General features: G+C 41.9%; 1 protein-coding gene across 3 annotated transcripts in view; it reads right to left on the bottom strand.

Moving 5' to 3' along the window:
• The window catches only part of vwa8 (von Willebrand factor A domain containing 8), a 345,890-nt gene that overhangs the window by 24,017 nt on the left and 308,733 nt on the right, over positions 1-13,140 (bottom strand). For all 3 annotated transcript variants that reach the window (XM_060833282.1, XM_060833283.1, XM_060833284.1), the window contains 2 exons: positions 8,125-8,250; positions 3,397-3,555 (listed from right to left, as the gene is read on the bottom strand). In XM_060833282.1, coding sequence (XP_060689265.1) covers positions 3,397-3,555; positions 8,125-8,250 — 285 coding nt within the window. The remainder of the gene's footprint in view (positions 1-3,396; positions 3,556-8,124; positions 8,251-13,140) is intronic.

Below are 13,140 nucleotides of genomic sequence, written 5' to 3'. Positions count from 1 at the left end.
AATGTCTGCTACCGCCTGTCTATTGACCTCACCATAACCTAGCCTAAGTATTGCCATTTCACTTTACACAGTTCAGCTTTCATGCCCTCATAACTGCCTTTATTTTTAAATTTTAAAAGGTTGTCTTAGACTCATGCTTCTTTCTCTCAAACCGAACACAAAATTCAATAAATTTCTGGGTGGGTGTGTGCATGTGCATGTGTCTGTGTCTGTGTCTGTGTATGGCAGCTTGGGCTAAACTACTGGTCAAGTAGGTTTGGAGACTGAGAGGCTGCAAGTTGAAGAAGTTAATTACTTGCTCTTTTAAAAATTTGCTTTGGCTGAGAACTTCCCTTTGAATCGGGTCTTCGCTTACTGCCAGTTCTTTAATGGAAACTATTGGAGTGCAAACCAGGCACAGCCCTTGCTTTGTGAAAGGTTTCACTGTTGAGGCTGTAAGCTGCAAATAGCTCTGTTCTATTTCTCTCCAACACAGTGAGTGCACACGAACATACGGTGTATTTTACTGCATACCAGTCTCCAGCCAGACTGCAAAACGACCATTTCTGCCTTCATCTCTTTGCAAAGCAAAAGAAAAAAAAAGGTGACAGTTCTGTGGATTCCTTCATTTCTGCCCAGTGACAACATCTAACACACCTAAATCAAGCGGAGGAGAAGCAGAATGATTGAAATAAATCCCTGCAGCCAAAATGTGCAGAATTTCTCTCTCCTTGCAGCTCTGACATATCCACATCTTTACCCATTGTGTGAATGAAACTAGCTCTGATGATAACTGAGCTGGAGGTCACTATAGGTGTTGATTAATGCTCCAAGTGAGAAGGGGAATAAGATGACCTGTTTGGTTTGTAAGTGGGGATAAGCTAACTTGCTGTCTGTATCTAGACTGCTGCCACTCCTGCGCTGTTCAGCTGAGACCTCAACAGCTGGGGTTGCATGTTGGAAAGTAGTCTAAGCGTGTACAATTCATTTCTCACCCAGTAAGGCTGAGGAAAACTGGAATTCACACTTTGTGGAATTGTTAAACCAGGCTTTGTAGATGATGAGGGAACAGTAAAGCTTGTGTTCTCATATCAAAGTACAAATGTGGCTGAGACTGGCCTCTGCCACTGAATCTTACACAGAAGTGAGTACTTGGCTAGTTGTAGCTATTATTGTGTTCCTTTCCATACCCATACAGATTTGTTTCCTTATCTACATGGTCAATTGCCTTCCAAAACCTCCAAACAGAACCTGATTTCAGCACTCCTTCAGGTAGTGCATTCAATACCATCACTGTCATCTCTGTAAAGATATATCTCATTTCCTCTTTTGTTCTTTTGCCTCTTAGTTTAATTCCAATTATTGACCCAGTTGTCAGGATAACTTGTTTCTTCCTACTTGCTAAATCAAAATGTCTCTAGTAACTCTCCTTGACCTTCTCTACTCCAGCGAGAACAATGCCAACCTCTTCAGCCTCTCCTCACAACTGAAGACCCTCATTCTCGACATCCTTCCAAAAGTATGGTGCTCAGTTGAGTCCACAATCTCCAGTTAAGGCTCAACCTGTGATCTATGAGGATTTAATATGATATTCTTGTTTTTGTATTTGAAGCTTAGTATCCTGTGCACCTTCTTAACTGCTTTTGAAACCTGCCCTGCCAACAGAGATTACTGAACAAAGAAATGCACATTACACTAAATAAAAGGAAGGAAAACAATTTGAAATTTGTTTAGGAGGTTGTGCAATTCAAGTCTTTTTAAATTTAATTTTTTTATTATTTCAATTCGCATTTGTCAGTCATCATTGGCATACAGCTGCAGAGGACATCAGGTTCAACCTGTTGTACAAACCCGCCTGAACGTGTGCATTCAATACCTCAGGGAAACATCTGACAGCATTTTACAACCCTCCAAGCTGAGATCTGAAGGCACTTGGCAAGCAAAACTTAATTTTTGACATGTATTCATTGCTGCCTCAGAGACAAAGGTGACAACTAGCTTCTGCATAGCAAGCTCCCAAAAACAACAATGACGTGGAAAATCAATGAGTCTGTTTTACTGGTGTAGGTTGAGGGATAAGCACAGCCAAACAAACAGAAGCAGCAAGTGCCAAACATCTCATCTGAAAACTGAACATCAGCCATACCACTGCATAAAAGAGTGAGATATGAAACAGAGTCCTGAGCACTTTTCCAACTACTGACAACATTGTGTCATTTCAGCTTATCACTTGCTCCAATTTGAGCTTTACCCGTCCGCAATTACTCTTGGAAGGATTCCAGACTATATTGAACTTTGGGCCTTAGCTGCCATTCAATTAGACCATGGCTCAAACATATCTTGACTTCATTTTCTGCATTGTTCCCATATTCTTTAACGGCTTTGGACGATAAAAATTGGTCACTCTTAGTTTAGAATTTGAATTGACTTCGTCTAAATAGATTCTCTTCCTGGGAGATGTGACGTGTCCAAACTACCACTTTACACTGTGTAAAGACAGGCTCTCTGGTACCACACCTGAACTCCTCGCTCTAATTTTAATAGCATCTCCAAAGTGCTCTTATTCTTTCCCACCAAGTCAGCAACATTAATCATCTTAAACACCAGAACAGGATCTCCCCTTCATCTTCTCTACTTGAGGGAGTACAAGCCAACTCTAGGCAATTCATTCTCACAGATTTTTTAAATTCATTCGCAGGACGTGGGTGTCACTGGCTGGGCCAGCATTTACTGCTTAATCCTCATTAACCTCGAGAAGCCAGTGGTGAGCTACCTTTCTGGGCCTGAAGGTGGTAGACACCCACTGCAAGATTCTTATACTTGTTCTTGCAGCCACAGTATTCATTGTACCTCAGTCTTGTTCAGTTTCTGATCATGGTAAATACCAGTGGGAGTATGAATATTATTAAGATTATAATCATAATTATAATTGAAATTTTAATATCTGATGCAGTTTTATGCAAGTTTGAAATGTTATGTCCAGATTACTAAAAACAGGCCAGGAAAAAAGCCATGTTTATTAAGTATGAGGAGTTTTGATGGAGAGTACATATTTCACTGACAGGAGGGCTAGTAACCAGAGGGCACACAGAAATAAAAAAAATAAACTATTAGGAGGGGAGTATTTTTCTTACGCAGTTTATTATTTCAGTCTGATAACATGGAAGGAAGGTGCAGTGGAAGTAGATTCTTTATTCGCGTTCCAAAGGGTAAGTGGGTAAATATTTCAAAGCATTCGTTAGGCTATGGAAAAAGAGCAGGGGGAAGGGGGACTATCTGATGGATCTTTCATCAGACGTGACAGGCAGTAAGGCCTGATTTATCTCCTCTGTGCTGCATGATTTCAAAGCTCCCCTGCTTACGTGAGCTTTCGAAAACACAAAGTTGGCTGCTGGTGCTAAGCAGCCTTAAACATACCTTAAACTTATGCTCGTAATTCTCAAAGGCTTCTAAAACCATACAGACAGCCTCCATGGAGCGCTCCAGCCTGCCGTCCAGTCCGTTGAATCGGTACATACTCCCAGAGACATCCACTAAAAGCCGGAGACGCTTGGGCTTCTGCTGGGGGCTGCCGAGCTGAAAAGGCATGTGAAATGTACTCAATCAGAACAGAATCCAAATAATTCACACAACAAAGGAAGCTTCCTGTATAACTGAAGAGACAAGCAAGCAAATAAATGCATTTACAGAACTGACCAACCCCTGCCTCCTATGACCCCTCTACAATCTGTCTACAGGTGACCTAAAGTTCATGAAAAGGTTTGGTTGACACTGACTAGTTTGGAATGTAGCAAACTCTCTATATTGTAGGCTGCTGTTTATAGCAGGCAAAGTCCTGGTGAATCTTAATGAATCTCCTTTGCACACTCTCGGAGGCGATCACATACTTCCTATAGTGGGGTAACCAGAGTGCACGCAGTACTCCAGCTGTGGCCTAACCAACATTATATGCAGCTCCATCATAACTTCCTTGCTCTTGTATTCAATGCCTTGACTAATAAAGGCAAGTATCCTATTTGTCTCCTTAATCACTTTATCCACCTATCCTGCTACCTTCAAGGATTTCTGGGCATGCACATCAAGGTTCCTCTAATCTTCTGTACTTCCCAGGATCCTATCATTCAATGTGAACAGCCTAGTCTTGTTAGTCCTCTCAGAATACATTATCTCACGCTCTTCAAGATTAAATTCCATTGATCACTGTTCAGCCCACCTACATCACCCTGTAGTCTAAGACTTTCCTGCTCACTACTTCCCACACCACTACATTTCGTGTTACCTGTGAACATACTACTAGATTCATGTCTCAATCATTAATGCACAATACAAGCAACAATGGACTCATACCAAATTTATTGTGCATCACTGGACACAGGCTTCCAGTGATAAAAACAATCTTTCACCATCATCTTTTGTATCCTGGCGTTAAGATAATTTTGGGTCCAATTTGCTAAACCACCCAGGATCCCGATGGCTCTTAGCCTCTTAACCAGTCTGCCTTGGGAGACCTTGTCACTGATCAAGTGAAAGAATCAGTGTTACTGTGCACCTTCCAAATTCACAACCAAGCCACTCATTGTCCTGACTTGGAAATACCCTGCTGTTCCTTCATTGTTACTGGATCAAAGTACTGGAATTCCCTTCCTAAGGGCACTGTGGATCTACAATAGACTGCTGCAGTTTAAGAAGGGAGTTCACCACACCTTCTCAAGGGCAAATAGGCATGGACAATAGATGCTGCCAGAGAGAGTGTGTGAGCCAGAGTGATGTGTGTAAGCCAGAAAGAGTGAGAGCCAGAGAGAATGCATAAACCAGACTGTGTGTAAGACATTGCAAATGTGTGAACCAGTGCACGTGTGTGAGCCAGTGAGTCTAACTCTAGCTTTTATGTCACTATGACAGAAATCTCATGCTGCTAAAATTGGACCTACAAGCTGATGAGAAATGGATTTATTACTATAAGCACTAGGGAACTGCCTTACAGAATCTGGGTTCCTGAAATTGAATACAAGATTGGCAGCATAACACCTTTACAGTTATCTCTTTCATTATGAGACTATGTTCAGCATGAACTAATTGGGCCCAATGGACTGCTTCCATGCTGTGTGACTCTACCTTCTCCCCAGAATGAGGTCTTTAACCTCATTCTCATTTTATCAAGTCTCAGAAAGTTGGCTGAAGAGAAGCTTTCTGGTTTGACTTCCAGGTCCTCTGCATATTCCCTTCAATGTGCTGATTCTCACAGTGCCCTGGCCAAGCTTGTCAGACAGCTGCAGATTTTTTCTTCCTCCCTGTGGAAATGCCCTATGCCTTCCCTTTTGGGCTGTTTAGTAACAGAGGTCCCTACTGTTTAAAACATGCTAATTTTATCTGACATGTCAGTGGCAGTAGGACAAAATCCTTTAGACCCAGAACTTCAAAGTCAAAATCTTACAAAAGAAGTGAAACTGCTCTGTCAATTCAGCTTGACACTGGATAGGTCAGCTTCATGAGGGAAGGCAGCTAGGATTCTGAAAGGTCTCACATTAGAGTGAGCATTGTGTCTGACAAACTTAAGACATAAAATAATAGACTTGTAGGGGAAAAAAAACACTTGTTGCACGACTCCATAGGCATTAAATGCAACTAATAATACAATGAAACTAAATAAAATGGCATTACATGAATGATAATACCATAAAATATTAAAGAATATGGGTTGTTCTGTGATAACATGTTTTGTTAGCACAAATTTGGTATAATTTGATTGATGGATTTGGGACATTGTTTCTTAAGCACAAATATTTAAAATGCGTGTTAGCTGTAGCACGATTACATTGTCAACTCTTTAAGCGCTGCTTCTAAAGCAGGGTGCTTCTATAACAAAGGTTGCACAAGAACTTTAAAATGGTTAACTAAGAGGCCTTCTTTTTTTAATTATCAGCTGAGAGTATAGTAAAAGATGTTTTGTTCAATGAGCCAGTTAGCCAAATATTTCATTAATTCTTGAGCCTCTTTAACCTGAAGCAAGTACCAATGAATTAAATGGCTTTGTTTGAGTTACTTGTCAAGTTTAGAGATTTCTTCAACAGGTTTCAGGACATCCTGAACTGAAACTCTTCTATATGTGGTATTCCCAGCTGAACTGGCAAATCTTGCTGAGGCCTTGTGATTGTCAGTGGGAATCGAACTGCTTCACGACCACTGTTTAATGGAGAATCACTGGCCCCAAGTCTTGCTAGAAATGGCAACTCATGGGATGACTAGCTAGTTAGATCCTTTTCTCGAACAGTTCAGCTTGTAAACCATTTCCTTCTCCATGAAGCAAAAAACAGGGAAACAGAAGGAAATCAGGTGAAGTAGAGTGAAGGATTAATCAAAAGAGATCAGGAGAGAAAGGAAGATATCCTTCCTGCTAACAATCCGCTTCCCTCTCGAATGCCTCGATTGAATCTGCCTCCACCACATAACAGGCAAGACCAGCAGGACCACCATCACTGCATGTTAACTTCCAAGACACACACTATCCCAACCTGGAAATATATTATCATTCTTTCAGTGTCACTGAGTCAAAATCCTGGAACAGTATTGTGCGTGCACTCTTCTCAAGGGTAATTAGGGCTCAGCCAGTGACATCCACATCCCATCAATGAATTAAAAACAAGACATTCTCAGGCAATGCATTCTAGACCTTACCCTAATCATTGCTTGAAGAATTTCTCATTATGGCATCTTTTGCCAAATTACCATAAATCTTAAATGCCTTAAACCTAGGGAGACAGTGGTGTAGTGTTAATGTCACTGGACTAGTAATTCAGATCACAGGCCATAGTTTTGGGAACATTGGTCTAAATCCTACCATGGCAGACAGTGCAATCTGGATTCACAGAATAATAGAATCCCTACAGTTTGTAATAGGCCCTTTGGCCCAACATGTCCACTCTGAAGAGTAACCCGCACAGACCCATTACCCTACCCTATTGTCCTATATGTACCCCTGACTAGCACGACCAATTCAGCGAACCTGAACATCTTTGGATTGTGGGAGGTAACCAGAGCACCCAGAGGAGAACATGCAAACTCCACACAGACAGTCGCTCGACACTGGAAATCAAACCCAGGTCCCTGGCACTGAGAAGTAGCAGTGCTAACCACTGGGCCACCGTGCCGATTTCAAAAAATACCTGTGAGAGCTGGCCTAATGGCAATCATGCAATTGCTCTCAATTGTTGCAAAAATCCATTCTGCTTCACTAATTTTTTTTAGGGAAGAAAATCTGCTGTCCTTAGCTGGTCTGGCCTGCACATAACTCTAGATCAATGGCAATGTGGTTAACTCTCAACTACCCTCTGAGTAATTGGGATGGGCAATGACCAGCGACTCCCACAGCCGATGAACAAATTAGAAAAAACATGACTGGGATGCTAGCTGGATTGGACAGTATGAGTTGTAAGGAGGTTAAGAAGAACTCGGGTTGTTTTTTTCTGGATTTAGTTTCCTTTCTAGATCAGAGCAGTTGAATGGCCTTTGAAACATGATAATAATTCTGTGATTAGCGTTGCAGCAATGATCATCTCATTATTTAGGTTCTAACACAAATGATAACAAGTTTAATGAAGGACTAATCATAATCTAATCAGCCCTTAAAAATAACTGGGATGCTAAAAGTGGGATGCTGTTTTTGTGGACTGTCATAAATGAAACAACAGGCTTTGCAGAATTGCAATTCATAAGGTATCTCTTCTTCCCCTCAACACACTTATCAATTTGCACATAATGGCATGTGTGGCTATTTTCCCGGCAAGAGTTGGCCTAAAATGATTTGCAAGCATTTATCAAATTGGCCAAACATTTAAACATGTACAAAGTATCATGGAGGGATCATATAACAATTGGTGTGGGGAGAGGAACGAGAGGAGTGAAACTTCCTCCATTCTATTGCTTAATGACATGAGTAAGTGGTGTTTTCTCTGATGTTATATTTCACACCCAGGGAGGGATGTATTATTAAGTAGTGCAGTAGCTCAATAGTATAACATACAGTGTAGGAAGGCTATCATTATACAAATGAGGCAAGACTGTACACCTTCACCCCAAACCACAGGAAATGGCAGCTGATACTTAACCATATCAATCAAACTGTTTCCCTTTTCTCCTCAGACTCACCTCGGGTTCCAACTCCCCTCTACGTTTATAAATCGCCTTCTCTCCTGTCAAGCCATCGATTATTTTGGTGTCATCGAGTTCTCCAATCGACTGGTGCCGCAGCCATTGCCTCTCTTTGCCCTTAGCCTGTTAAAGACATGACGAGTGAAGGTCATTTGGTGAAACTCTGTTCAGTTACACAGCCACACATTTTGTTTGAATTGGGAACATTTTACAAAGTGTGCGTTTTAATTTATTCAGGAGAAAGTAACAATAGAATACACTAATGGAAATTGTTTAAACAAGTCCCAAAATATATTTTCACCTGTTGCGATGTTTGCAGAATACAAGAACAATCAGAACTAGTAATTACACAGAACAGCCTGGAAACTGGCCACTAAGCCCATCAGAGCTTATGCTCTAAGCAAGACTTGATCCTCCAACCTTAAGACCATAAGACATAGGAGTGGAAGTAAGGCCATTCGGCCCATCGAGTCCACTCCGCCATTCAATCATGGCTGATGGGCATTTCAACTCCACTTACCCGCATTCTCCCCATAGCCCTTAATTCCTTGTGACATCAACAATTTATCAATCTCTGCCTTGAAGACATTTAGCGTCCCGGCCTCCACTGTACTCCACGGCAATGAATTCCAAGGCCCACCACTCTCTGGCTGAAGAAATGTCTCCGCATTTCTGTTCTGAATTTACCCCCTCTAATTCTAAGGCTGTGTCCACGGGTCCTAGTCTCCTCGCCTAATGGAAACAATTTCCTAGTGTCCACCCTTTCCAAGCCATGTATTATCTTGTAAGTTTCTAATGGATCTCCTCTTAATCTTCTAAACTCCAATGAATACAATCCCAGGATCCTCAGCCGTTCCTTGTATGTTAGACCTACCATTCCAGGGATCATCCGTGTGAATTTCCGCTGGACACGCTCCAGTGCCAGTATGTCCTTCTTGAGGTGTGGGGACCAAAACTGGACACAGTATACCAAATGGGGCCTAACCAGAGCTTTATAAAGTCTCAGTAGCACAACGGTGCTTTTATATTCCAACCCTCTTGAGATAAATGACAACATTGCATTCGGTTTCTTAATCACAGACTCAACCTGCATGTTTACCTTTAGAGAATCCTCAACTAGCACTCCCAGATCCCTTTGTACTTTGGTTTTGTAAATTTTCTCACCGTTTAGAAAGTAGTCCATGCTTGTATTCTTTTTTCCAAAGCGCAAGACCTCGCAGTTGCTCACATTGAATTCCATCAGCCATTTCCTGGACCACTCTCCCAAACTGTCTAGATCCTTCTGCAGCCTCCCCACTTCCTCAGTGCTACCTGCCAGTCCACCTAACTTCGTATCATCGGCAAACTTCGCTAGAATGCCCCCAGTCCCTTCATCCAGATCATTAATATATAATGCGAACAGCTACGGCCCCAACACTGAACCCTGTGGGACACCACTTGTCACCGGCTGCCATTCCGAAAAAGAACCTTTTATCCCACTCTCTGCCTTCTGTCAGACAGCCAATCCTCAATCCATACCAGTAGCTCACCTCGAACACCATGGGCACTCACCTTACTCAGCAGCCTCCCGTGTGGCACCTTATCAAAGGCTTTTTGGAAGTCTAGATAGACCACATCCACTGGGTTTCCCTGGTCTAACCTACTTGTCACCTCTTCAAAGAATTCCAACAGGTTTGTCAGGCATGACCTCCCCTTACTAAATCCATGTTGACTTGTTCTAATCAGAACCTGCTCTTCCAAGAATTTAGAAACCCCATCCGTAATGATGGATTCTAGAATTTTACCAACAACCGAGGTTAGGCTAATTGGCCTATAACTTTCCATTTTTTGTCTTGATCTTTTCTTGAACAAGGGGCATTACAACAGCATTCTTCCAATCATCCGGGACTTTCCCTGACTCCAGTGACTTTTGAAAGATCTCAACCAATGCCTCCGCTATTTCCTCAGCCACCTCCCTCAGAACTCTAGGATGTAGCCCATCGGGGTTAGGAGATTTAGCAAAACTTCATCTTTACCAAACTTTATCAAACCTTACTTCATTTCACCCGATCGGCATATCCTTCTACTCCCTGTTTTCTGTCATGTACTTATCTAGGTTCACCTTAAATACATCTTCCTTGCACATGGTGTCAGCCAAACTGAAAATGAACAGATATACAGCGAGTAATGGTTATTGTTATATTTGTTCATGGGAAATGGGCTTGTCTGGCTAGGTCAGCACTTACTTGACATGAGATACTCACATCCTATGAACAAAAGCTAAATTTTTTAAAAAATTATATCAGCTTCCTTCAAGACAGTCAGCATTCAGTTAAGCATGAGATGGCTACCAGTATTCAATGGAATAAAATTAACTTTAGCACCAATTAAAGTAAACAACCAAGAGCTGAATTTTACTTTTATTTGACCAAGTGTGAGTTGTGCAATGACTTTGGAGGCTTTCTTGTCACATGGCCGAGTACATTTTTTTCACCAAATCTTACCCAAATGGTATGCTGAAATCACCAGGTAACTGCTCTGACTTCCATGTCCAGAATTTTCCACATTGAGCTTGTTCAGTACACTTGGTAAGATAAGCTGAATATTAATGAGGAGAGTTGTGGTATTAACCCAGTCCTTGTTTCACAAGCAATAATCCCTCTTAATTGTTAAGCCATCATTGCCTCATGAGATACCTGCATCGTCCCTCGGCAAAAGCATAAAAGAGAGTGAGATCGATGTGCTTCTTATCTGATTCTGTCACAAATCCTGCCATAGCCCATGTCATTCAGATTCGTATAGAATTATACCTTAGACTTCCTTTGGCCTTGTTACCTGTAAAGTGGAGCCCGTGTGAGACGGTGGCTCAGTATGTAGCACTCACCTCCAAAGTCTAAAAGTGCAGCGCTGGGAACGCACAGCAGGTCAGTCAGCGTCAGAGGAGCAAGAGAGTCGATGTTTCACGCATAAGCCCTTCGTCACCTCCAAATCATCAAGATCTGGCTTCAAATCCGACACCAAACTTTGAGCACAAGATTTACACCAACTCCCAGTACAGTGCCACACTTTGGAGACTACTGAATAAATGATCCAGTGGCAAGATTTCAAAGCAGAGTACGGAAGCCCTTCAAGTCTAATATTTAAAACAGCGCTTGAAAATAAAGTATAGCTGGCCACTGCCATATAATCTTGTACACAGCAAACTCCCACCAACAACTAGCAGGCCATTAGCACATTGCTGCTTGTGGTAGCTTCTGTGCAGAGATTGCCAGCTGAGTTTCCTACTTTACAATAATGATAATGTTTCATAAGCACTTCACTCTCTACAGAACACTGTGGGGCATAGCGAGGTTGTGGCAGGCTTGAAATGTTGAACTAGGTGAAAGTGAGAACTGCAGATACTGGAGATTAGAGTCGAGATTAGAGTCAAGATTAGAGTGGTGCTGGAAATGCACAGCAGGTCAGGCAACATCCGAGGAGCAGGAAAATTGAGGAATGAAGGGCTCCTGCCCACAACGCCGATTCTCCTGCTCCTCGGATGCTGCCTGACCTGCTGTGCTTTTTCAGCACCACTCTAACCTTGAAATCTTGAACTGCCTACTCCTGCTCCTAGTTCTTGTCTTCTCACATCACTGAAAATCCACATTTTCTTATTGAATATCCAAATTTGTTCCTTAAGGTTGAGTGCGCCAGATTTCTATGGGCAAAATTCTGTTCCGGACCTGCAACCATCAAATGCTTATTTATAAATCATGGCATAAACAGGCACAGACTCCATGAGAAGATATAAAGGAAGTTCAGCAGTAGTGCTTTCTAGTGGTGGATGGTAGCTGGGCACCTGAGGAGAATTGGATTAGTATTTGAGCAATAAGAACAGAAAAGGACATGAATAAAGCTCAGGATATGAACCACACAGTTCCAGGAAATGACTAGCATTGGCACAGACTCAATGAGCAGAGTGGTCTCTTTCTTTGCTATAAATCATACAGTGTGGGAAAGAGATTGATCATTTAGATGCTGACAGCCATTAAGCCAAGAGCAGATGTGGAGGTTTACTAGGGCCTGTTGTGTTCCAGTTAAAGTGGATCAGCTGGACATGTCAGTGTATAATCTGCTCATAACACTGGATAGAAAACGGAACAGAGTGCTGACATTTTATATGTCTTTGCTCAGAATACAAAGAGCGCTTGTAACTTGTTGTCAGTCATTATCCAGTGATCTGCAATGCCATGGAAACAATTTAAACAGAGGCGCAGCAACCACAGACTTGTAACCCAGAGTAACCTCTTGTGTGCACTACTCTCAGTGGAAACTGCAGCTAAATACATTCAGGATTGCATCAAGTGCAGGAGGATACATCAAGGAAAAAGAATTGCAACTCCCAGATTTCATGACAGCAGTCCCCTCAAACTTTTAACCACCTGAATAGGTGCTTCACATTAAAATAAATGGAAGGTTAGCTTGCTTCTGCTGTTAGAAGTTGCAGTGCATCATGGTATTGTAAGGCAGGTGGGGGCATGACGGCAAATGTTTCAAGACAGACTCACTGTTAACTGAAGTCCCAGTTGGTGTTTATTTTCCAGCTGCACATGACTAGCTTTCAGTACTGAGCTGGTGGTCGCTCCAGCCTGAAGGCACCTTCTGTTCAGTAATGACTTCTCATCATCTGGGTGTATGAACATCAAGCTCTGTCCTACTATTCAGCTCCTAGACTTCAAAACACTCACTTATTAATGGTTACCTCTGTGCAATTACCCAATCTATGTATTTATCTGTCTGCTAATAATAATAGCTATTCAGTAGGCTGTCTTGATCTGATAACTTCTCTGCTTTTATTCGTTGACAAGAACATAGGAATAGGCCATTCAGCCGAAGTTTCCTCTGTCACTTCAATCACTTTGAAAATGTGCTTTGCATTTTTTTTAAACCAAGGTCAGTGCTGAGCCCATTACTGTTTGTTTTTTACATTACTGATTTAGATGAGAATGTGCAAGGCATGATTAGTCAGTTTGCAGATGACACTGAAATAGGCAG

Source organism: Hemiscyllium ocellatum, chromosome 12 (assembly GCF_020745735.1).
Source record: "Hemiscyllium ocellatum isolate sHemOce1 chromosome 12, sHemOce1.pat.X.cur, whole genome shotgun sequence".
In the NCBI taxonomy this organism is placed as follows: Eukaryota; Metazoa; Chordata; class Chondrichthyes; order Orectolobiformes; family Hemiscylliidae; genus Hemiscyllium; species Hemiscyllium ocellatum.
This window is presented reverse-complemented; position numbering and strand designations above follow the sequence as displayed.